Genomic DNA, 26,191 nt, shown 5'->3' with positions numbered 1-26,191 from the left:
TCTATGTAACCTCAACAAGCAGGTTTTCAACAGTTATTTCAAAACAGTACTACAGGGTAGCCAAAAGTTCTCTTAAGAGGTCCCACTACAATTTGCCCACAAGTCTGTCAGGCTGGAAAATACAGAAGGGCTACAAAGGTCTAACTCAATGGTCAGTTCAGCATGGCTTAAATGCAAAAAGCACAGAAAAAAAAATTGTTAGGTATCTATTGTGGAGAAATGAGGAAAAGAGATTTAAGTCCCTCACCCAGAACTGCTTGGCCCTGTAGGGACTGACAGAGCTGATGTTGAGTATTTTTTCTTGCCTTTTACATTCAGCTTCTCTGTTTTTCGCCACTTTGCCCTGCGATTTTGAAACCAGACCTGATAAACAGAAAGAAAGGATACATTCAGGGAGGAAGTGATCTATATACAGGAACACAGGCAAAGAAGCAGCAATAACTGCCTCCATGCGTCACTAGGTGAATCCAGAACTCTCAAGGAACCTTTCTTCCACAGAACATCTGGAAGATTCACTGCAGAGAGGAATAACAGCAGAAAGATACCCCAACCAGCTTCCTGTGTTGCCGATAACAGAGGTCAATCTCTGTAGTCTTTTACCTACTCACTTGTCTCTTCACAGAGAACAGGAAGAGATACAGTACATAACAGCAAGCTCCACTGTCATTTTGGTATTTTTGGAGGTGAGTGAGGACTGGTGATTGTTCATACACTGTCCATCCACAGGAGCCATGCTCTCATCACTGCAGTCTCTATCCTATTACTCACGAGCTCCTCTTCCTACTCAAGAGCCTCCTTCCTGCCCCAGTCCCTCTCCCTGGGGTTTTCTGGCACAGATCCCACAGTCACCACTGTTACCCACACAGCCGTTACCATGATACGCTGTGGTGTCACCCCAACCACAGTTGCAATCTCCCTCCTCTTTTCATTATCAGGGTAGTGGTCTTCCTGGAACATCTTCTCCAGCTCTTCTAGTTGCTCTAGAAATGATGCATTATTCAAAGAGAGAGACAGGGAATATGTGATAAGGAAACAAACCAATAAAAACAAGAGAAAAGAGAGAGAAAATACAAAATTTAACTTTTTTACTATTTTTAGAAATACAAGAACATAAGAGATTTTCTTAAAAGCAAGCACAACAATAAACAAGTGTCTTCTTCCACAGTAAAACAAAGAGCATTGCTAGCAATACTTAAAAAGCAAGGCACTCAGCAACCTTTATTTGAATAAGTTCTCACACATTAATACTGCAAAATGCATTGCAAATACCATTTAGAGCAGTTCAGCACCTCTGTGTTGTGCCTTCAGTATGGTGCAAGAAACACTGGCACTGTTGGCAATACAAGTGTCACTGTCTACCATCAGGTTCCCCATTATCTACCTGCACTATAGGAGGTACGTGACTTCTTCTTGACAGGCTGCAGAATTTCTGGGTTGTCACATAGCTCTTTTTTTTCCTTGGTTTCACCATGGCTACTTCCAGATTCCAGGAATGAAGACACCTTGTAGGACTGCTGAGCTGCAACACTGGCTGAAGGGCATTTCAATGACCTGCAAGTAGTTGGGACACATGCATCCTGTAATGATGCTAGCCTGCAGAGATCTCCAGAGATGGTACTAGTGGCTTTCTCAGCACACATTCCACTTCTGTCATTATTATTTTTCTTTGTCCCCTTTTCAGTCTCATCCGAATAATAAACCTCACACTGTTCATGTGACTCTGACTTATCTGTGGGTTCCTGTGCAAGCTCAACCACAGGAAGCAGAGGCACTGAATTCATGTCACTGAGGAAATTTGTCAGCTGTCCAGAGGCTGAGGCAAAGTTGATTGGGCAGTCAAGGGCTGCAGAATCTTGAGAAGTCGACCCATCTGCCTGCAGCATGCAGTAACTGCCATCTTCCTCCTCTTCCTTCACAAGGCTGGTCCTATCTTCTCTTCCCAAGCTATTCTTAACTTCCTCTTTTATAGCTGCACTTTGGAACACAGATGGCACGTTGCCTCCTGTACCATGCCCACCAACAGGATCAGCATCTATCACAAAGTGCACAGTGTTCAATAAGCATGTCCTCTTCCTTGTCCTCGCACTCTGCAAGGAAAAAATGAAAAACAACACCCCCCACACCAACCCAAATGCACACTACGCCACATGTGCCTAGATTTCAGTTACAGAAGAGGGCCTGAAACACAACAGTGAGGAAAAACAAACAAACAAAAAAAAACCACAAAACAAATAAACAAAAAAAAACAGCTAGGGAACTCAGAATGAAAACTGACCAGGATAGAGTGCTACTAGAAGAGCAACAGAAAAGAATGCAATATGGCTAACATGGAGATATTCAAACATCTGAGACTAGAAAAGCCTCATCTGGAGAATGAAGATGCCTGCAAAAAAATAAAATAAAATAATTTCAAACCACAGCAAGAATTAATATCAGATATAGAGAATAAAGATAAGGTTGTGTATTACAAATACAGTAGTATTTGCAAGGAAAAGAGCACTAGGAATAACAAAGGTTTTTCAAATAATAAGAATCAGATGACATGTCAAGTCCCTAAGTGACCCTTACTAAAATAAGCAAAAGACAAATGCAAGCTAAATTCTAGTCTACTCTGTCAGCAGTTATTATCTGACAAACGATGCTGCTTCTTGATTATAGAGGTTTCTGTTTTTGTCATACTGAAGTTTATCAAGGAAAAAAATAATGAATTATTTTATAGTGAATATAATAATGAATAAGCTTCTAATAACTTTCTTACATTAGCTTTCCCCAGCTTCAGGCACAACAGTAATGAATAACAGACCTACAGAATGGGTAATGAAATAGCTGGCTGAGGACAAAAAATAGGCAAAATCTGGCCAAGTTTAACAAAAAGCATAAACTGCATTGTACTAATAGATATCAAAAAGTAGAAGATAAGTCAGAAATAAGACAGCAAGAGAAATAAAGTAGGCAACTACTACCATAACAGAATAAAATGTTTTTTTCCGTAAACAATTGTTAAATCAAGTAAGAACCTCACAAAACCAGTCAGCTGTGTGAATGTTGATGGAAGTATGAAGGGACAACAGGCTGTTTCCAAGACCTTCCTATTTTCCTTTTTACAGAATTTAGACAACTGAATTAGTTGTATAGGAAAGAAACAGGAAACTACATACCCGTAATAATTTGATCTTGTTAAGCAGCACGTTAAATGAGATGAAATATACAAATGGGGAGGGTCAAGAACTGAGCAAGGCAAAAGCTGGCTGTTTTACACAATTCCTTTTCCCACTGTCCTCCCTGCTGTATTTGAACTTGTTTCAGTCCTGCTCTTGCTCATTATGCAAGAAAGCTAGTATTTTCACATCATCCGTTCTGTCAAACCCTGCCTTGAAACAAAAATAGTATTTTCAGCTTCATGTTCTGATTTAAGAAGGCTTTTTACTTGTATGTGCTTACATCACAGAACACATTTCAAAGTCATGTGTGTGTTCCTTACATCTGCAGTAGACAGACCAACAGCAGGGATTTTGCGTCACCCGCAGAAGTAATCCTTCACGAAATAGAAATTGCTACCTCTATTTCTAAAAGAGAAAGCCTGACAACATATAACTTAGTGTTGCCAAGAAAAGAAAATAAAGTTTATAAATACAGAGCCTTCATGGCAACAACTCGGGAGTTACCAATACAACCCTTTCTTTCATCATTGTTATTGCAAGAGACTAGACTGAACAACAGTCGTCCCATTTTCAGATAAATAATCTTAAACAGAAGGGATTTTAACTGGCTGGAAAAATCATACTAACAGAGTTTGGAATGCCTGAAGGTGCAGAAGCAGGAAGCAAAGTCATCTTTTTCTCCTCACAGCTACTCTCTCAGAAGTTACTAAAACGAGGTAGCCATTTGCACAGTGACAGGAAGACTTTGAAGGTTGGTTTGAATGTTTGGTACAAAGCAACCTGAACACACACAGGGAGAAACGTGAACTTCATAGAGCCATGCAAGCTCAGAAATGAAAATCAGTGGGTGAGGGATGTGCTACCAGTCTAGAAATCCTGCAGTAGTGGAGCCCCACTATGGATATGAAGCAAGTATACATAGTGATACGAAGGGAAGACCACCTGCCCCAGCCTTCTCGCTTTTACAATCCCAGAGACAAGGGCCACGCAGATGCCCATCTGGCAGCAGCTCACTGCCCCCGAAACACCGGGGGCACCCCAGCCAAAATGGCATCACTCCCGGGGCACAGAAAGTGGCCCGGGGGAGGTGGCAGGGTTGTTATCCTCCGCCGGGGCTGCTCATTAGGCTCGTTATCGGGTGCCTCCCCCCCAAAAAAAATTGAGGAGAGCCAGTGCCCCATTACTGCGGCCCGACCCTTACCCAGCTTTTGGGGCACCCGCTCTTCCTTCACTCCCGCCCCGTCCATGCCGGCTCGGCGGCGGCCGGCCCGGCTCGGCTCAGCCTGGTAAATGGCGGCGAGCCCCAGCGGGCTCATCAAGGCCACCTGTGGCACCAGCCGCCCCTGGGCACAGCGTGGTCCAGGCTGCCGGACCGACCTACCTCAGCCGCATGGGGGGCGGCAAAGGCGAGCTCCCCCCGCGGAGGAGTGGGGCGATAGCGCCCAGCGGCACCGCAGCTAAAGGGGAGGCAGCCTGGAGAGCCCTGCCGTGGCTGGCAGCGAGCCGCTGGTGGCCCGTGGTGGCGGCTGGGGCTGGCGCCTGCTTGCCCTCTGAGGCGCCATCTCCCGAGGGGAGGCAGTGGATTGAAGACGCTCGTCAAAGGCCGCCTGAAAAACTGTGCTCCCGAAGTTTGCGTGAGGAAAGGGTTTAAATATCGCTAATGACATGCATTTGGAACCCAGATGTTACAAAATTGGTTTGTGTAACTGATCACGCTGAATCAGATAAACCTCATTATCTTCCCTTGTGGGCTGACAGCAAGATAGCTTTGTTTTTCATGTGCTCTGGTTGTAGCTGTTTTGAAATACTTCTAATTCTCCATAAACTGGTGCTTACAAGAAATAAGTGGCACTTCTTGACTTTTTTGGTGCTGTCATCTTGCATCGTTTTCATACTTAAAAGTCTTTTAATAAAAATAAAAATCAAGGCTCCTAAGTCAGTGATACCAGGCAATTAGTACTCTCATGTTACTACAAGTGTTGTCATCAGCTCCGATAAAATTCAAAACAGCTTTGCATACTTGCAGGTGAGAACACAAGTCATAAGGGAGGAGTGAACCAAGTCTGTCTTATTTGACTTCTCTCCTGCCTTGTGCAGCTGATGGAGAGACCTGTAGTGTAACTTGCATGGATGACAGTGGTTCCAAAACTCAACCCTTCTTCTCTTGCATCTTCCATGTTCAGCTTTTCTAACCACTGAGTGAAGTGGGGCTGGCTCTAAACACAATTTGTATGTCTGCAAATAAGACAGACAGTCCTTGCTTAATGAATGTGATTTGCTTAATTGTGTTCTGCTCCACCATGATGAAACATCCTTCATCCTCATCTTGGTTATAGGCTCAGTATCTTAATGCTGTCATTCTCCTACTGTGTGTTTTCTCATACATCCTGTTTTTGTTACAAGGTTCACTCTGCATCCAGGGACATGCATCTGCAGATGCTTTCACTTGAGTGTTGTTACATTGTGTTAAACGAGTGTAAGATGAAGCAGGTGAACCAGCATTCTGAAGATAGCACAATTAGTATGACAGTGCACCTGGTTCCGCCATGAAATACAAGACATGCTGGCTGGAATGTTATTGCAGCTAAAATGACATTTAATTTCTTAGAGGCATTCAGCTGACCAGACACAACTCTGATTTTGGAGTGGATGGGATTAGTTTTATCATATTTTTTTGATAAAAGCACAAAGATAAAAATTAAAAAACGCTTTGGAAGTTCCTTTCTCTGAGCAATGTTATGTTTGTTTACTGAATTCTGCTTATAATGTCAGCATTTTCTAGCATTCTGAAGAAGAATGAGAACTGTAGAGAATGTTTTCATTTATTTCTTTCAGAAGGGATCAACACTTTTTTTTTTTTTTTTTTTTTTTTTGTAATGGAAAAAAATAGCACAAATAACATTCCCTTTTGAGACATAAACCAAGAATTTTCCAGGTTATCAACAATACTTTTTAAATGTAGCTTGTGCCAGTATTTCATTCATGTTCTTACCACAAAAATAAATGAGTCCAACTGCCCCCCTCTACAGGTTGTCTTTAATGTTTCTATGCCTCAGCAGTATGGAAATACTGATTTTTTTTTTCCCAGTTATGCTATATATGTCCCCAAATGTTTCTGTGGAAGACATAGGTGCCATCAGAGAAACACGGTGGGATGACTCACGCAATAGAGTGCTGGAATGGAAAATATAAACTCTACAGAAAGAATAGGCTAGGAAGGAGAGGCAGTGGGGTAGGCCTGTATTTTAGGGAGTCTTTGATGGTCTTGAGCTTAATGGTGGTGATGATAAGGTTGAGTATTTACGGGTAAGAATCAGAAGGAAGGAAAACAAGGCAGATGTCATGGTGTGAGTCTGTTAGGGACTGCCCAACCAGGCTGAAGAGGCAGATGAAAAATTCTCTAAGCAGCTGGGAGAAGTCTCACAATCGCTAAGTCTTGTTTTGATGGGAGACTTCAACTTACCAGATGTCTGCTGGAAATACAGCTGAGAGGAAACAATTTAGGAGGTTTCTGGAGTGTGTGGAAGTTCAGTTCCTGACATAGCTGTTGAGTGAGCCAACTCAAGGCACCCTGCTGGATCTTTTGCTTATGAACAGAGAAGGACTTGTGGGTTATGTGAAGGTTGAAGGATATCCTGGGCATAGTGGTCATGAATTAATAGTTTTTGATTCTTGGAAAAGTCAGGAGGATGATTAGCAGAACAGCCACCTTGGAATTCTAGAGGGCAGACCTTGGTCTGTTTAGGAGATTGGCTAAGAAATTCTCTTGGGAGGCTGTCCTGAAGGGCAAAGGAGTCCAGGAAGGCTGGACACTCTTCAGGGAGGAAATCTTAAAGTTACTGGAGCAGGCCATCCCCATGTGCTGAAAGACAAGCTGGTGGGGAAGAAGACTAGCCTTGCTGAATAGAGAACTTTGGTTGGAACTCAGGAAGGAAAAAAAAAAAAAAAAAAAAGTTTATGATCTTTGGAAGAAGGGATAGGCCACTAAGGAGAACTACAAAGATGTTGTGGAGCTATGTAGGGAGAAAATTAGAAGGGCCAAAGCCCAGCTGCCCAACTGGAGCTTAATCTGGCTACTGTCATTAAAGACAATTAAAAACGTTTATATAAATACATTAGCAACAAAAGGTAGACTAAGGAGAATCTCCATCCTTTTTTGGGTGTAAGGGGAAAACATAGTGACAAAGGATGAGGAAAAGGCTGAGATACTTACTCTCTTCTTTGCCTCACTCTTAACTAGTAAGACCAGTTGCTGCCTAGGTACCCAGCTCTCTAAGCTGAAAGATAGGGGTGGGGAGCAGATCTCCGGGGAGATCCCAGTTGACTGGAGGCTAGCAAATGTGATGCTAATCTACAAGAAAGGTCAGAAGGAAGACCCAAGGAACTACAGACCTGTCAGTCTGACATTAATGCCACAGAAGGTTATGGAGCAGATCATCTTGAACACCATCATGCAGCACGCACAAGACAACCAGGCACAGTCAGCATGGATTTATGAAAGGCACATCCTGCTTGACTAACCTGATCTCCTTCTGTGACAAGGTGACCTGCTTAGTGGATGTGGGAAAGGCTGTGGATGTCTACCTAGACTTTGGTAAAGCTTCAGACACTGTTTTCTACAGTATTCTTCTGGATAAACTGTCTACTCATGGCTTGGACAGGTGTATACTTTGCTGGGTAAAGATCTGGCTGGGTTGCCAGACCCAAAGAGTTGTGGAAAATTGAGTTAAATCCAGTTGGAGGCTAGTCAAAAATGGCGTTCCCCAGGGCTCAGTATCAGGTTCTCTTTCATATTTTTATCAGTGATCTGAACAAGGGGATCAAGTGTACCCTCAGTAAGTTTGTAGATGGTACCGTTAGGCAGGAGTGTTGATCTGCCTGAGGGTAGGAAGGCTCTGCAGAGGAAACTAGATAAGCTGGACTGATGGTCTGAGGCCAACTGTATGAGGTTCAACAAGGTCAAGTGCTGGATCCTGCAGTTGGGGCAAAGCAATCCCACATAGTGCAACAGGCTGGGGGAAGAGTGGCTGGAAAGCTGCTTATTGGAAAGGGACCTGGGGGAATTGGTTGATAAATGGCTGAACATGACCCAGCAGTGTACTCAAGTGGTCATGAAGGCCAACAGCATCCTGGATTGTATCAGGAATATTGTGGCCAGCAGAACTAGGTAATTATCCCTTTCTACTCAGCTCTGGTGAGGTCACACCTCAAATACTGTATTCAGTTTTGGGCCTCTCACTACAGGGACACTGAGGTGCTGGAGCATGTCCAAAGAAGGGCAACAAAGCTAGCAAAGGGTCTAGAGAACAAGTCTTAAGAGAAGCAGCTGAGGGAACTGGGGTTTCTTTAACCTAGAGTAAAGGAGGCCCAGGGGAGATCTTGTTGCTCTCAACTACCTTAAAGGAAGTTGTTACAAGGTGGGCGGTTGGTCTCTTCTCTCAAGCAAGAAGTGATAGGGACAAGACAAAACAGCCTCAAGTTGTGCCAGGGGCGGTTTAGGTTAGATATTAGGAAAAATTTCTTCAGCAAAAGGGTTATGAAGCATTGGAACAGCCAATGCTGTTCAGTGCTTGAATCACCATCCGTAGAGGTACGTAAAAGACACGTAGATGTGGTGCTTAGGGACATGGTTTAGTGGTACACTTGGCAGTGTTAGGTTAACAGTTGAACTTTAGGATCATGGAGGTCTTTTCCAACCTAAGTGATTCTATGATGTCCTGAAAATATTCAGAATATAGCAAGTTACTCATATTTGAGATGAAAACCTAAAATAAGGAAAGCAGAAAGTTGTTTATTTGAACTGGAGAAGTGCATGAGTTTATTAGGACTAAAAGCAACTTTTTAAAAATAATTGACATAAATAGGCTGGAAAAAGCCACACCAGATACAGTGTAAATGAGAAGTATAGGTAGAGTGTTACAGAAAAAGAAAGTTCGAAATATGAAGATAACTAATTCTTCAAATATATTAAATGCAAGAAGGCTACACACTGTTTTCTTTGGTGTATTGGTTCTTATACTTGATCTCGCATTGATGTAAATAAATGCAAACACTTTCCTTTAACACAAACAATATTTTACAAGTTGTCCTCAGACAGGTTCTGCACAAAAGCAGGACTGTGTGTAAACTGACTTAAAACCAGAGAGTTCTACAAAAGAACTGAGGCCCTGGTACATATTTTGAGTTTATCTACAGTGGCTAAATATCTCAGTGTTTTCTATAAGTGTGCAAAATGGTGCATGCAATACCACATCAGCTATCAGATTAAGAGCAGCAGGAAACTGCCACTTCATTGCATATGCCTAGTCATAGTTATTTTGTACAGGGCATGTACTAACATGCCATAGTGACATGTCAAAGGTAACTGTTCTACTTTGAGTGGGAAGCAGTGTGAAAAAATGGTCATTTCTCATTGCTTACTGGGACACATGTTCAGGAGAGAGGTGACCTTTGTGAAACAGATTCTTCAGCTTGATACCTCTTAAGGTGCAGGAAATCATCACAGTGACTTCCAAGAATTTTCTGAAACTCAAGTGTTTTTTCTACTGCTGTCAAGGACTCTCAACAGTATGTTGCGACTGAGTTAAATTCAGGTACAATGAAACACACTGTGCCTATTTAAAAACAATCAGTAGACTTGCACAATCAAATAGATAAATTGTTCTAAATAGAAGTTATACTATGGAGATTAATACCATCAAGATATCAAGAAGATATTTCAAATGGAAAACTCTCCTCAACTACACTGTGCTTTGCACTTAGCACCTTCTTTCTCAGGAACTCAAAGCTCTTAGTATGCTAATACTAACAAATTTAGCCTCACAACATCCAGTGAGGTAGGTAAATATACCCCCATTTCACAGATGGGAAAACTGAGGCAGAATTCTGAAGTGACTTGCCCAAGGTCCGGCAATCTGTGAGTAGCAAAACCAGAATATATTTTCAGAAGTCCAGATCCTAGACTTCTGTATGATTAAAGTCCCTCCTCCCTACTACCACAAAGCAAGCAATACATACAACATTTTTTCCCCCTACTGCTGCTGTAATTCTGGTGCCAGAAAGGAAGTAAATGACTTTTCCTGATTGAATTCCCACTTTCTTTGGCAAAAAGCACCTGGTTCCGTCAAAGTGCTGCATTACACTCTTTGCACAGGTGCTTCTTCTGAGGCACATTAGGAAAAGGTGGTTTCCCTATGCCAGGGAAGCTGTACAGGTCCAAACAAGGTAGAGTTATTTTTTGCAGAAGACGTGCTGCTTGGCATTTTTCACGCGTTGCTCTTCCTTCAGGTTCTTCTGCCGCGCTTGTTTGCTGGAGATATATTCCACATGTTCTGAGGGGAACCAGCCTCTCTCCCTGTCTGAAAGTTTCACTCCTTCCATCCATCCTGTGGGAGTGGGGACAAAACACAACATGAGGTAAAATAGTCGAGCACTTTTTTTCATTCCTCTTCCCCAAAAGCCCCCTCCAAAAAGGCCCTAGGATCAAATATAAAAATCCCATTCAGCTTCCAAATAAAGTAGCTTAATGAAGATGAAAATAAGAGTCTCTTCATCCTCTTAATGCAATCATCAGGAGTGAGAAGCTCCTTTTGAACCCTGATAGCATTGTGAAAGCCTAACACTACTAAAGCAGATTTCTGCCCATAATTTAAGAAACCCATTGTTTATTCTGCTCACCATCATTGCTGAGCTGCATAACCATAATGATATCTGCTTTCTCCAAAGCTAGCTCATCATTTTCCCGAGCTTTGTATGTCCTTATGCATTGAACCTGTGGTGCATCTAAAAGAAGAGGAAAGATCAGAATGGTATACAAGAAAGTAACAATAAACCTGTGTACACCAGACCCAGAGGTGGAAGGGGATAAAAGACTGCCCAAATACTGATGAGTAGAGCAGTGGAAGGGAGACTACAGGTCTTCTACATAACCAGGAGTAAAGATAGGTAAAACAACTGACAGAACGTGTCACTGAGGGAAAGCCCATGAATAACTTTATTTACAAAAAGGCAAATATTCTGCCTTAAAGTCATTCTGGTTTGTTCTACCTTGCAGTGACTCCCAACTCCTCCAAATGGCCCACCCTAATTGCTGTAATAGCAGATCAGTCTCACCAGGGCATTCCAGGAGATCCAGTTCCCCTCGCGGAGGAGCCAAAGCAGAGATCCACCTCAGCTTCTCACTGCTGGAAAACATCACCAGATAGGTGTCAGATGTCATTGTGAGGGATAGCAGTCTGATGACAGGAGTGTGTACACACATGTGCGTGCATGCTTGCTTACAGGACGGGGCGGAGAGGGGGGTTGTTAGAGAAGTTTACAGGACGGGGCGGAGAGGGGGGTTGTTAGAGAAGTAGGGAAAGAAGAAGTGGAGAAAAGGGATGGGACAAGGCAAAACCTCCCATTTTTGGAGGCTGATAGTATAAAATGATGTGGTAGTATCGTATAAACAGCTATGATGAAAGAAGAAAAGTGGTTCACTAGGGACTTAAGACAAAAGGATGATTTTTGAGTCCTCTGCTCAGCAGCTGCGTTTGATGCTTTAGCATATTGTTGAGGAACAACTGCCAGGCTTCTAGGAGGTATCTGGCTATGGTACTAGGATATATTAAGAGTAACCTTGAGCTCACTTACTGTGTCTCCGTTCGAAACAGAAACTCCACTCTCTTTCCCTGGTAATTTTGAAGTAGAAAGAGACGGAAAACGTTTTTGTTTGTTCCATGCAGTTTCACCTCGCACTTCTCCCCACGCACATCTGAGAAAGCGGCATGATCAAACACAACAAAACGTCCACCCCTGAAGGTAAAGAGAAGGAACAAAAGTTGTGAGTTTTAAGGTAGTAAGAGTTAAGTGAGTCCATGTAGCTCCCTGATGTCAGGAAAGCAAGAAGCTTTTAATGAGTCTTCATCTGCTTCAGGCACCTTAAGCTTTGTTTTTGCTGGAAGTCTGAAAAGGCCAGAGAAGAGAGAGAGGGGATTTAACAAAAAGAGTAGGAACACTAAGTTCTGTCCTATCAAGGTTTTACTTGATAGCTTCCAACATAACAGAATCAGAACATACACACACACACACACACCCTCCCTCCCATAAACCAGCCAACCACTTTTTCCAGTTTCAGTGATTTGCACATTCAGCAGCCTTCATACTGTCCTTTAGGAAGAAATTATTTTTGAGTAAAACTACAATAAATTGTTATTATTAAAGTGCTTCATATTATAGAAATGGAGAGACAATGGAAGTGTTGCACTAGGGACCACAACATATCTAGTTATATTAGTGTATGTTCTAATTAAGAGCTGGGAATATCAGATTCTACATACTTACATGATACTCATGTAATGTAGGGTTAGGAGAGTGACTTGACAAATGCTGCCACTTGCTGGCAGGCAGAGGGAAAGGACTCTCACCAAAGCACAGACCCAGAAAGAGACAGGCGTTTTGGAAGGGACAGCAAGAACTGTGGTTGAAGCACTCACTCCTTCGGCCGAGACAGGAGCAGACAGTCATTGAAGAGATGTAAGTAGATGGGACGGGTGGTGACTTTCCATTTTGGACTTGGGGTGTTGAAGTCCAGTGCTGTCAACTCACCACACTTCACAAGTCGCCTTGACTGTGAAATGAGTGGGAATATCTACAAGACAGAAATAAACATTTACATCAGGTGTATGCAAGGAATCCAAGAGTTTTTGATTTGCATTTGTGCCAACCTGTGGTAGGGACCATCAGCTGAAGTCTGACACAAATGACTGGGCAAGGGAAGTATTGATGAAGAGCTGGCCTGTGTATGATATTCTGATTCAACAATTTTGTGTACATTGCAGAACAAAAGTAAGCACAATCGACTTTGCAAGGAAAGACATAAAAGAGATTAGGCTAGAGCAAGGCTCAAGGCATGGACAAGCTCACCTTGCACTCAAATTCAATCTTCTGGCTAAGGTAGATCAGCTCTTCAGTGCTCTTCATGCGCTGGACGTTTTCGTTGCAGTCCTTGATGAGCTGCAGAGGAAATCAGGTGATAGTGAGATAGCAAGGACCAGAAATGCCTAGTGGGATCAGTACTACCCCCAGGAGCCCATGACGAATTAGTGTAAGTGAAAATTTCTTGGGCATCTTCCTGGGAGAGGAAAAAAAAAGAAAAGTTTTCCAGGTAAGCATACTAAGCTTCTCCATAGCTACAAAGATCGTCCTTCTTTCTTAAGAAATTTGTTAGATGAAGTCTCTGTGATAAATATTGTTCTAACTTTGAAATACTAGGAGGGATACTAGAGTCTTCTTTTTGTTCAGGTGACAGAAGTTGAATTGCTGGTCATTTGGAAACAGCTTTTTTTAGATGCTCCACTGTAAACAAAGGAGGCTGATTAGATAAACACCAGGCACGGATTTTCCACAAGAGCTTGTTGCAGTATCTGTGAGCACCTGATACAATGAAACAGAGGTATTTCAGTCTTGAAGTTGTCTACATAACTGTCTAAGGTGATAGAGGGCAGCTGCATAACAGCGTCATAGAGATGACTCCGGCTTGAACACAGATGAATCCCAGGTTTCAGCATATGACATTTTACCTACCTGCCTCAAGACTGCAGTGTTCTAGTAACTATGCAGCAGGCGGGTGTCTTCCAAAGAGCTTTAAGGAGGTATGCATCATGTTGAACTAGTCCTTACGTTTGTTGTGGAGAGTAGGGGAGTGATTACAAGAAAGTTAGTGACAATTCAAGAAGGTCAAATGATGACTAGACAGAACAGGAGCTAGCTAGGAAGAAGTCTACCTTATTCTGCTGTACAAATTGCAGGTAACAAATAGCAGGTACCAGAAGACTTCAAATCTTGTCTCTAAAAAAATAGGATGTAAGAATGGATGTAACAGGGTAAACATCTTGACATGCTTTTTACGTTAGTTTGTTTTAAAGCAAGATTTTATTGGAGAAGCAGGGGAGAAATTGGTAGCTAACTAGAGGGAAAGGTAATGAACACAAAGAAGACCACAAACAGCAAGTCCTGAAAAAAGTAGTTCAGTATCATTGGCAAAGGTTCAGCTGCATCCCAGTGGGGTCTTTTCTCAGTGTTGTCTGCTCACAGCTACATGTGCATGTGCAGAAGAGTCACACAAACACACTTATCTGTCAAAATGACAAGGGTCCTTGGCAAAGGTGAGGGCCAATGAAAAGTACAGGGCCACTTTGGTGCCCTGTAATTGTGTGATAGAGTGTAGCTGTGGAGACTGGGTTGATGGCCTTACCTTTTCAAGTGCATCATAGGCCTGTGTTGCTTGCACTTCTTCCTCAGACCCAGGCCGAGTTCTCTTCAGGATATTCTGCATGAGAGAAGATGCTTTTTGTAATGCAGACAGGCAAAGCAGACTATGGGAGGGGTAGGAGAATCAAGGAGATACCAAGATAACAGCCTCAAGGGAGTCTAAAACAGTGGTATGAAATGAAATGTGGAAATCAGGCTAGAAATTTGAGGTGCAGAATGTAGCTGACAAGATGCATTGAATAGGGCATCACTGAAAATCTAAATGGAATTCACTGTCCTGTGCAAGTTACATGGCATAGCAGGCAATCACTAATACAAGCACAGCCTTAATTGCAGAATAGTTCTTTGCCCATCATTCCTTTTTCTCCCCTTCAAAAAAGGCTCAAATAATCAAAAAGAAAAAATTTAATTGAAAGAGCTCAAAACAGATCCATTAGGGACTTTCAGATTGACAAATAGACAGATAATGTTGCAGGCAAAGAGCAGGGACAGACTGCCTTCCAGAGGGCAGACAGAGAATACTTGGCTTGTTTTCCTAGCAGGAAAACAAAAAAAGTTAAATAAAATTTAAATCAACATGTTCTGAGACAACTCTATACACTATTTATTGGAACAAAATTGTAATTTTACAACAAAGTCCTAACAGGTATACATACTGCATTGCCTCATAGAGGCTATCATGTCCAATTCGTGGTACTGGTCTGATGTACAACCACATTTGTATGATGACAAATGGATTTGTTATTGCAAAAGCATATTTGCAATATATGCAACAGAGTCACTCTAGAGCATTCAGCCAAACATCAAAGATACAGCATGAAGGAGGACTGCATGCAGTCCCTCCTCCCAGTGCTTGGTGCTAGCTTGTATTATATGACTTTCAGTCTTGAAGAAGGATCAGCTTGAGAGAAAATGTAGGAGAGCAGAGAATCAATACAGTTACCTGTAGGAGGAGTTTGAGTCGAGTGATGCGCTGGAAAGGGAGGATGAGGAAGGATTTAAGTGAGAGACGTTGGCATACTGGATCACTTTCTAGTCTCTCCAGAACTTGCTGGAATCCTGCATTTCCATTTCTGTGGGAGTGGGAAAGAGAGAAGACATCCAGATATTAGAGGAAATAAATCACTTTCAAATGAAGGGAAAAAAAGTACGAGATATCACCAAATACCGGAGTACTCCAATCCCTGTAGTCACATTTTGTCAAGAAACTGGGACACTCTGCTGAAGAAGAGTATGGGTTTCTAACAGCTATAGGAGGACAGCAGTACAACTTTTATGTCTTTCCTCTTTGTGCCACAGTCCTCTGGAATAAAAACCAGAAGTGACATCTATGTTTCAATGCCCCCCTATGAAAAGGGCACCTTTCACAAGACAGAGGTGGTTTGTATTCTTTCCTCACACCAAATGGGCTTTATCCAGAGGCTGGAAAAGTTGCCTCTCCTCTCCTGCTACTCCTGGGAGAAGCAGTCTTTGCACATAACCACGGACTGAAAATGACTATCCAAAACAGCTTTTTTTTTTTTTTTTTCCACTTTTCAGTAGTGACTAAATAGACACAATAGTCTGCAATAGAATCACATGTATGTCCATGATTTTTTCTCTTTTCAGTGCTATGAAAGAGATCCTTACAGCAGTTCACTCCTGCTGTCCCAAATGCCATTGAATTGAAGAAGATTCCAGCCTGTTCTTCCAGGGTGTGTAGCATGAGTGCCAGCAAACAGACAATACCTATTGCCCATCACTTGAAAGAATGCACATCAGAAGTGCAGCAAGCAAGCAGGGAGAAGGGTGCAACAAATGAAAAACTTACAGTAACCGCTGGAAGGTTTGCTCCTGATATGTCTGGTTTGTTACATATGGTAGATATACCCTGCGGAACTCAGGGGCATGTTTCAGAGCCACATCACATACATGGAAGGTGAACATGTCCTCCTCAAACTTCTCTTCCAAGTCAAAAAGGAAACTGCAGCATGTAGTTGCAGTGCCATAAAAGGAGAGGGAAATACAGAGCACAGTGATCAGTGTCATTTAGTTGCGGTAGCATCCTCATTTCTTTAAAGTCAGGACAGCCCACATAGGTGCAAGATACCCCTTTACTTCTAGAGTGTAGTACCCATACAATGACAATCTGGAGCTAGGTATCAAGGAAGAGTCAGAGGCAAAATGGATTACTGTTCATCATAGAATAACCTGAGTTGAAAAGGACCCAAAAGGATCATCAGGTCCAACTCCTGGCTCCACACTGGGCCACTCAAAAATCAGACCCAACTAACATCCAACTCAAACCCTCCCCTGTTGCAGCTTCATGCCATTCCCTCGAGTCCTGTTGCTGTTCAGCAGAGAGCACCTGACCCTCCACTCCCCGTCATGAGGAAGCTGTAGGCCATGATGAGGTTTCTTCTCAGTCCCTCCTTCTCTAGGCTGAACAATCCAAGTGACCTCAGCCACTCCTCATACATCTTGCCCTCTAGACCCTTCACCATCTTCATAGCCCTCCTTTGGACCCTAATAGTTTTATGTCTTTCTTATATTGTGGTGCCCAAAACTGCACACAGTACTCAAGGTAAGGCCACACCCCACCAGTGCATAGGACAATGGAACAGTCACTTCTCTCAATGGGCTAATAATACTGTGCTTGATACATCTTAGGGTATGGTAGTCCCTCTTTCAGCTGCCAGGGCACACTTAGCTCATAGTCAACTTGTTGTCAACCAACACACCCTAGATTCCTTTCTGCAGGGCTGCTCCCCAGCCTCTCAGCCCCAGTCTGTATGCATAGCCAGGGTTTCCCCATCCCAGGTGCAGCATCTGGCACTTGCAACTTTCATGCGTTTGTTGACACCTCAGCCCTCTAATTCATTCCTGAGAAGTCGTATTTGCTACTTATAAGGCATGGACAGGAAACAATAGCAAATTAGGACATCACCAAACTAATCCCAATAGTAGAAATCAAAAACACAGTAGAAAACCATAGTAGCTTAGTGATATATGTAGCTAAGCCTTGAAGGAGGAAAACAGAATCCTACAATGTACAGGATTCCTTGCATGTGGGATCATGTATACATTTTATGACTTAAGCTCTATTGATCCACATTAGATTGTCACATGATGGCTTTTTAATTTTTGTTTTCTGCTTCTTTTTTTTTTTTTTTTTTGATGACAGACTGTGCAGCTCTTTCAGCTGTCTTGCATTTGGCAGGAGCTACATTTGGTTTGGGCTTAAATCTAGTTACTCAAGTAACATTGTAGTTAAGGCCAATATAGCATAACTACAATAGCATTTTGAATGTTTTAACCCTGCAAGGATCTCTGTGCACAATTGCATCACCGCTTCTGGGACTTAACAACAAGATTTGCATTGCCCTGTCACCTAAAATGGTAAAGGTTTCTTCGAGGGCAGCACTGGTGTGCAATCACAGAGTGCTATAGGTTTGTATATCTAACTCAAAGGTCAGTGAATGTTCAGAACATGAGTGAGATAAGTTACTGCTGGAAACCGGTAGTTTCTAGACTGTATCTGTGCTTCATGGAGGGTGTTAGTCACAGAAGCAAAGGGCCATATCTCACCTGGCACTGACATCACGTACGTCCGTGATGCGGGAGAAAAGCCACTGACGCTCCTGATTGGTGAGCATTGCCTGGAGCTCTGCTGATCGCTGGAAGTGATCTACTGCCACATTTAAACTGCGCAGGTATGAAGCCTCAGACATTATCAACTCAAATTTGGCCTTGAGAGAAGAAAGGAGGGAGCACAAGATCAGTAAACCAGGCAAGTCTGCAAGGAGTCTTACTGACAGGAGTCAGGAATGAAGCAGGAAGATTTCCTAGTACATGATGTAAGTAGTGTGTAATTAGAAAAGAGGCTTTGGGAATGAAAAACAGGCTTGTGGTATGACTTAAAAAGACTAATAGCTACCTGCTTTAATTTTATTTTTTATTTCCCCTTGACTCCACTTTCACTAGATCCCCTATTTTATGTGATCCCATAAATTTTCCAGCAACTGCATTGCCACCGTTCTTTTCCTCCTTCATCATGTTTCACACACTGTTGTTTTCTTCTCTCTCTCTGGGTTCTCGCATTCACTTTTGGTTCCTCCTATTTTCCTTACCCAGTTTCTCTGTGTACCATTTTGCTGAACACATACATCTTCCCATTTCCTCTGAGCCATGCAGCTCAAATGGGTCAATTTTGTAAATGCACACTCTACCATCAGAATGACAATTCCCTGTGGTTTTATTAGCATTTCTCATAAGCTTAAGTGTGGGAGAACGCTGGATGGTATTCTACTCTAATATTCTCTTTTGCATCAAATGAGCTTAAAATTCCATGTTTTATCTTGCCCCAATTTCCCTATGTCTGTTTTCATGAAATTACAGATGTTCCTATCACCTTACTTCAGTGCTCCTTTCCTCTGCAATGCTCAACTTCAGCACTGTACTACATAACCACTGGTACCACATCCCCATACTGCTTACATGAGTAGGTGACCTCTGCGTTCAGCCACTGCACTCCCACATCAGACATTTCCGTTCTCCACTTTAACCTCCCTTTACAGGCCTCCTTCTCGACTACAAACCACGCATATTCCTTATGACATCTATCTATTACCTCTTGCAGCTTCTGCTCATCACGGGACATATTGAGCAGCATTCTGCTGCCCCGTATCATGGGGATGTCCTGCCACAGGGATGCAGTAGATGAGACTGATAGACGTTGCAAATATGAGTCCTGTTGAGGTATCCCTTTCCTCCGTAACCTTGGGGAGCTTGGGAAACTTGACTCCATATCCTCTGAGAATGAATCCACTCTCTTCTGGCTTTGAATGGCCTTGTTCAGAACCACATCACTGTACTCCTGATACAGCAACCTTGCTGTGAAGAAAGGCATATATTTTTTTATATTTTCTATACCAGCTTTCTTCAGTCTGGAGAAAAGTCTATTACTGTCTCAGTTTAGGATAACCAAATACATTAGACCATATGTACCTGCTATGAGCAAAGCTCACCAGCTCTCTGTGTGGTGACTTTGACTCTGGCTTCACTGCCTCCACTAAACACCCCTCTCTAATGATTTAATGCTGCTGCGTAGCAAAAGCCACACTCCATTATGTTCACTGCAAGGGTGGGAGATGGAGGACAGGGATCTGCCACAGCACTTAAGGCAGAAGGTACTTACAGGAGTTGATGAGTTTGGAGTGCCGACGTTTGAAGTTCTCCATTGTGTCTGCAGGTTTCTTCTCCCTGTCAGGGAGCAAGGATTTGGAAACAAAGAGCAAATGAAGAGTAGAGTGGCTTATCCAAATCTTAGTAACAGACCTGCTACAGCAAGGACCCCCCTTTCCAACAAGCTCAAGCTCCATATGCTTTACTTTACAAAGTTTGGCTTGATGGAAACGCTGTCCTAAAGGGACAGAAATACTTCTATTGCAGTTTCTCTCCCAGTGGGCATAGAATGAAACACAGCCACATCTAATCATAGTTTTCTATTAATTAGCTTCATCTTTAGTCCCTCAGGAACAATGGAGAGTATCAGGTATCTGTACAACACACACACGAGACCAAAGCAAAGGGGCCTTTGAGAGACTTACCGCAATATTACTGTTTCTGAACTGACTGGTGGTTCCTTGTGCACTTTCTGTGCTTCTTCCTCTGAAGGAATGGGAGAGACTTCTGCATATAATACAATTAGAAAGTAAACACAAGTCCTAATTTAGAGTCAAGCTACAATCCCAAAAGACACAGATACCACTTACTATACCCCTGCCTAAGTGGTCGTCTTGGGCTAGAGTACAGATGACCTACTGACATTTATTTATGGGTCAGACACTTTCTGGTTTCAGTAATCTTTGGCATTACTTAAACTTTACATCTGTTACTTAGTCACATTTGCTTTTCATATCAACAAAAAGGCTGACACTTTCAGAATTGACAGTAACTCGAAGAGCTTCCATCTCCAGTTGCCCAAGTGAAGATACCTCCTGTGGGCCCTACTTCGTAAACTGCCTTTCCCCTTTCAGAAGCTTGGGCCAAGCATCTGAGGATCAATGGACCCAAAGTCACTAGTTGTGTCTGGAAATCTTAGACTTCCTTTTACAGATGTTGAGCTCCAAATACTCTCAGTGACATCTAAGGCAGAAATACTGAACATCTAATAAAATCACATGTCCAGAGTCTTAGAAGGGATGAGGCCTGGTGGATTCAACATAAGAATGAATGTAATCAATTAAAAACTGCTGATTGAGTCAGCTTCTGTTTATGTGATATAGGGAATTATGTTGTTTTTGTTTTGTTTGTGAGGGGCTTAATTAAATAAGGAGCGGAGACTTTACGTATAAAGTTCATTGGAAGCAAAAGGAGAAAGAGACATCAGAGACTGAGCTGCAAGTATGCGTCAGCATAAATAATTGTTGTGTTGAATGTTTTAAAAAGTTGAACATGAAATTTACAGGTCAAACACATGAATAAATTTTGATTCAAGTGTGCTGCCAAACTCTTTGCACCTCTCAACCATTCCCTCCTTTTCCTCTGTGCCAAAACTTCGGCAAGTTGTGGAACATGGAAAATAAACTAAGTAATTACTGAGAAGAAGCAAGTATGTTGAGTGTTATTCGTGTAGGATATAATAAAGAACAGATATGCATCCTGACAGTAAGTACTGTCTGAACGAGCTGCATTACAGAAGATGTAAGTTTTACATTCATGACATCTGTGATTTGGCTTTGTGCAAATTGGGATTTTAGATCTGACAAATTTGCGTTTCATTTTCATCTGTAATCTCAAAGCCTATGTTCGCAGGAAGATCATCATATTTAGAAGGTCAGATTGGTACCTAAAGGTGTCAGTTGCAAAATAAAGGGAAGTACCAAAGAAACAAGGAGCTAAAAAATGCCATAACACATGGGCTACTGAGGGTGCGTGCATACATTTTCCTTATTAGTTGGAAAAGTGCCGTTACTGAAGTGCAGCAAAATGTAATGGCCATATGATGGCAGCAGAGATGATGAGCAGAACCAAAGAGCCACATAAAGAAACCAACTCCAGCAAGCAGCCCAAAATAGCTCATGTTACCGAGTAAGGGCAGCAGAACAGTAAACATGGAGAAGGGACAGGAAGAGAAACTGGATGTGATGTCAAGGAGTGAGGAATCAAAGAAGAAAGATAAGGTCTCTGTTAGTGAAAGTAATGGGGGCTGAGCCCCTGCATGAAGCAGGATGCACTTGTCACATGGTAGCAGAGTGGAGCCAGGGATGAACTGTGAGGGGGCAGCCTGGAGCAGGATAAGGAAGATACAGGCATGCAATGATGAGTACCATGAGAAATGCACAAAAGCAACGCCACAATCTCAACACTCAAATAGGTAATGTGTTATGGAGTCTTAACTACAGGTTTTTGGTATCTGCAATACCAAAAGGAAGGGAGTACAGGTGGAAAACAGAGGAAAGGACTCACCCTGCAAGATATCTGGTGGTACTGACGTCCTCTTCAGGCCCTGCCGGTGCCAGTCCTTGCTTTTTACTCGACGTTTAATTGGGCTTTCTTGATTGGCTGCTGGTTCTTGTGCAACTATCCTGACAGTTTTTTTGTCTGGCCAGCTCGATGATTTTTCCAAGGGTAAATGTCTAGGCACTTCTTCCTTTGACTGCGCCACCAAATGGTGTTCTTCTGCTTGTCCTCCCAGCCTTTGCTTGATCCTTCTCTCCCCTTCTGTTTTCTCTGTAATTGCTGTTGGAGCTTGAATGTTCTTTGTATCCACGCCAAAGAGGTCAGCCTGCTGCTCCCATTGCAGCTCTCCCAAGACCTCGTCTTCTTGGCAGGTTGTTCTGGTGGTTGGTGGTGATGGAGGGCTCAGCTGGAGGAAGTGAATTGGATTGGTGAACGCTAGCATTGGAAGGGCCTGTACAGAGTCCTTGCTCTTGCAGTCTGTGGATGTTCTCAGGTCTTCCAGTGAGGGCCAAGGGTGGTCAGGCAAGGATCTTCCACACTGTATACCCACATGCTGAACTGTTGTTTCAGGGCTGGTGTCGGAGCAGCCGGCCAATGCCTCATTTCCAACAGCAGAAAAGTTTTTGGCCAACAAACCAACCCCTGAATCATCAGAAGTTTCTGTATCCTGGCTACCCAATTCACAGAGATACCATTCTCTAGTTGGTGGAACAAGAACAACTTTCTCTGCTACATCTCTACCAGAAGAGGGCACAATATTAGCATCAGGTACAGTGGAGGCAGTTCGTAGAGGATGGTTTAAAGTAAGGGGAATGGCTTGTAACTCATTATCATCCATACCACAGTTTAGATGTGGCCTGGAGTGGGGCACAGGAATGAGTGGCTGGTAACTATCAAGGGCTGGAGGTTGGGCAAGGTGATTTGCATTAAGTGCAGGGGTCTGAGCTTGACTAGGGCTGGGGACATGTTTGGCATCAGGCTCAGACACCAGAGGTAGGCTTGAGTTGGGCACAGGGGACAGAGGTTGTTCTTGCTGGTTCGTGGTAAAGACCGTATCTTCTTCAGGGGGCCAAGTTAGGGTGCTCAGGATGCTGGAGATTCTGGATCCATGCTCTTGTTGGTTTAAAGTCCAGTCAGACTGATCAAGTAAGGGCGTTTGTTGCGTTTCATGAACCATAGTTGCTCCAGTTTCTTCTCCTTGTGTAAAAGAACTTTTTTCTGAGGGGGGGTGGTACTGCTGAATTGTCTCTGGGTGGTTCAGGGGAGTGGAAGTCCTGCCTGGTGTTTCAGGTGGTTCCAGAGGCCCTGCAATGAAAGCCACAGTCCCTCTGTCCTCAAGAGGGCTCTCCTCTGAAGGAAGAGGGCTCGTGTATATTACAGAGAAAGATGGGCCACTAAGGCCTTCATGAAAGTCTTCCTCAGAAGTAAGCAGTTCATGGAGAGCACTAGCTTCCCCTGGGCCAGGGATTACAATAGCAGTTTCTCCTGATGCTGGGTCCTGCACGCACACAGAAGCAGCTTGGTTAGCTGACTTCTCTATGGAATCCAGCGATTTGTTCAGGTTGGCACCAGCACAGTCCTTGGGACTCACAGCGACTTTTCCACCAGCATCCTCTTGCTGTGGGCCAGATACTGAAGCCACAGAGGTGAGCTTTGAGGGTAAATCTTGAATAAAGTCATGAAGCTCAGCTTTTCCTAAATTTTCTGCAGAGGGGTGAGGATCCGTGAGATTAGCTGGCTCCACGTTCTTAGTATCAGAGTAGGGGCATGCTGCAACACAAGCCTCTGGGCTCTCTGTGGTAGAAGGTGCTGCCACATCTCCAGGGTGCATGGCTTCTCTTTCATCAAATGTCTGGGCGGCCTTTTCAGGTCCACCACTGTGTTTATCCTCCCTTCCCTGCCTTACCCTGTCATCCCAGTCAACTCCGCTATCCTGACCGCTGGTGGAAAAGCGGCCAGAGTCTTCCAGTTCTTCTGCCCGGTCAGAGACATGACATGCATGTGGAAGCACCACTGAAGTTTCACTCACTGGGTTCAGGTTGTCTAATGACAAAGGGCTGACAGCAAGTGGCTGACATCCAGAACTTGATGATGTGACACGAGCTTTCAGCAGCACACTCTCACCGAGATGTTCACCCATATAGATAGATTCCCCAGGAAGAAATGCTGGTCCCATTTTCTCAGCCAAAACAACATCCTCCAAACCACAGAAGTCTACGTTATGCCTGGGAACACAAGTCATCTCTGAACTGAAAGCTGATGAGAGCCACTTCAGTCTTAGCTCTTCCCTCTGCAGTTCTTGTTCCTGTTCATTGTGTTCCTTGTTTCTCTGATCTCTGGGTTCCAAAGATTTTCCTTCTTTCTGCTGATTCTGTTCTTCACACTCTTTCTTCTCCTGTTCCTGCTGAAGTTCAGACACTGCTTCTTCCTGTTCTGGTTCCTTATGCTGTAAAGTATTCACTTGCTCATTTTTTTTTGCAGCATCCTTTACTTGGAAGGCACTTACTACTGGAGAAGCAGGCCTGATCTCTGTTTTCCTGTGATCATCTTCAACATGAAGGCATTCAGAAGTGGATGAATTTTCTTTGGGAATCATTACTGTTCCCTGTTTTTTGACCAGGCTGCTATTCCGTGTTTCACCAGCTGAGATATTCCCTTCTGCTTGCTGTGAGCTGATTTGGCTGTCATCTGTTAAGTTGGAAGACAATTGATAGGAAGACTCTACATTCTCCTCCCAACTTTGCAGCACCCTTCTGCTTTCCTTAGCATCTTCAGAAGTGTATGGTTTAGCCATGTCCTCTACTGGTTCCTCTGAGGTAGGCTGCTCATCATTTGCAAGCGCTACTTTATTGCTGCTTTGATTCTGCTCTACATTAGCATCAATCTCCTGCAAAGACTCCATCTTATCCAGAGATGGCTCAGCCTTATAGTGCCCCTCTGAAATGGTTTTACACACCAAGAAGCACTTAGGTGCCTCTCTCTGAGAGGAAATGACATTGGCCAAAGGAGATTTTTGATGCTGCACCTGTGGTTCTGTGCCATGAAAAGCCAGTTCTGTCTGGGACTGAGAACATTCAGTGCCAAGGTCCACAGCCTGCAGGACAGCATTGCTAGTGGCTAGCCCATCCTGGACTGTGCTGAGAGAGAAGTCCTGATTGCTTTCCAGATCAGCCAGCTCTACTTCCTTATGTTGCAGAGAACAATCCTGTCCACCCTCCTCTAAAATCATTTCTCCCTCCCATTCTGAGAGCCTCTTTTGAGGCTCTGTATCACCTTGCTCTTGTTCCAGTCCTGCTGGCACTTTTTGTACAAGGTTAGAGGGTCTACCTGGCATGTCTTCTCCTTCCCTTTGAGTACAAAGGCAGTCGTCAGGAGCGCTGAGCTCTGCTCCTTTTCTGGAATCAGGCAGGCTGGTGCTCATTTTATCTGATGCATGAGGGGCATGATGCTCTCTTTCAGCTGCTGCAGAATTCCAGGCTTCCCCAGTGGTGCTGCTGGATTCCAGAGGAGTGGTACCTCCCTCATTGGTTTCTTCAGATTCCATCAGTGACACATTCTGTTGAAGAAAAAAATATTTTTTCTGTTACTACTGCAGAATGATTTAGTAGATCTAATTGGCTTAAGAGACTTAAAAAAATGCTACTAATGCAGCTGAGGGGAAAAGAAAGCAAAATATATACTTAATGAGGTGATAAGGGTTGAGAAAAACACTAAGATGGAGGGTAAGAAACACCTAATGTAAGCTTGCGGTAGGATAGTAACTCCAAAATTGCACTAAATTGTGCCTTTTTAGTTTTAAATGAAGATCCAGAAAGTGACTTTGGTCAAGAGTAGAGATGCTGATCTCTGTACACAGGTGCAGCGCAATTTATGAAATGTATTGGCTATGGCTAGTCATCTGAAACCCAAAAGGGGATATCAGAAAGTATTCACAGGATGAGAAAACGATCAAGATCTCCACTAATTTTTATTGGGCATGGTGGATGAATATCCACTGCCTCTTGTAGAGGCTAGCTGAGACTTAAAGATCTCTTTGATTTCAACATCTGTATAATGGATTTTCATATCTCTACATATGCATGTGCAACAGAGGGCCTTATTGCAACTGATCACAGGAATTGATTAACCAGTAGGAAGAATGTAAGAATTTGATTAATGCATAGCTAGTACATGACATAAGACAAAAGATATTTGAAGGCTGTATAAACTACATGGGCAGAGAGTAGTACCCCTGGTTTACATGGACGTAGCTACAGATTACAAAGAGAAACAAGATAATCATTTAGACTACCCTTTTAGGGAAAAATATCTCAGGATTCTTGGACAGTTTCCCAAAG

At 43.2% G+C, this 26,191-nt stretch overlaps 1 protein-coding gene across 1 annotated transcript in view; it reads right to left on the bottom strand.

Annotated features, from left to right (window-relative positions):
* Positions 1–8,967: 8,967 nt before the first annotated feature.
* The window catches only part of ARHGEF5 (Rho guanine nucleotide exchange factor 5), a 36,090-nt gene continuing 18,866 nt past the window's right edge, over positions 8,968–26,191 (bottom strand). The window contains exons 2-15 of the mRNA XM_032206465.1: positions 21,861–25,410; positions 20,000–20,081; positions 19,588–19,652; positions 19,021–19,283; positions 17,979–18,139; positions 16,222–16,374; positions 15,355–15,484; positions 14,395–14,469; positions 13,065–13,154; positions 12,635–12,789; positions 11,793–11,954; positions 11,274–11,344; positions 10,839–10,943; positions 8,968–10,546 (exon numbers count right to left, since the gene is read on the bottom strand). Of these exons, the coding sequence (XP_032062356.1) occupies positions 10,392–10,546; positions 10,839–10,943; positions 11,274–11,344; positions 11,793–11,954; positions 12,635–12,789; positions 13,065–13,154; positions 14,395–14,469; positions 15,355–15,484; positions 16,222–16,374; positions 17,979–18,139; positions 19,021–19,283; positions 19,588–19,652; positions 20,000–20,081; positions 21,861–25,398 (5,205 nt within the window). The 5' untranslated portion in view covers positions 25,399–25,410 and the 3' untranslated portion in view covers positions 8,968–10,391. The remainder of the gene's footprint in view (positions 10,547–10,838; positions 10,944–11,273; positions 11,345–11,792; positions 11,955–12,634; positions 12,790–13,064; positions 13,155–14,394; positions 14,470–15,354; positions 15,485–16,221; positions 16,375–17,978; positions 18,140–19,020; positions 19,284–19,587; positions 19,653–19,999; positions 20,082–21,860; positions 25,411–26,191) is intronic.

Source organism: Aythya fuligula, chromosome 1, assembly GCF_009819795.1.
Source record: "Aythya fuligula isolate bAytFul2 chromosome 1, bAytFul2.pri, whole genome shotgun sequence".
In the NCBI taxonomy this organism is placed as follows: domain Eukaryota; kingdom Metazoa; phylum Chordata; class Aves; order Anseriformes; family Anatidae; genus Aythya; species Aythya fuligula.
The sequence above is the reverse complement of the archived record's forward strand: the minus strand, read 5'-3'. Positions and strand labels throughout refer to the sequence as shown.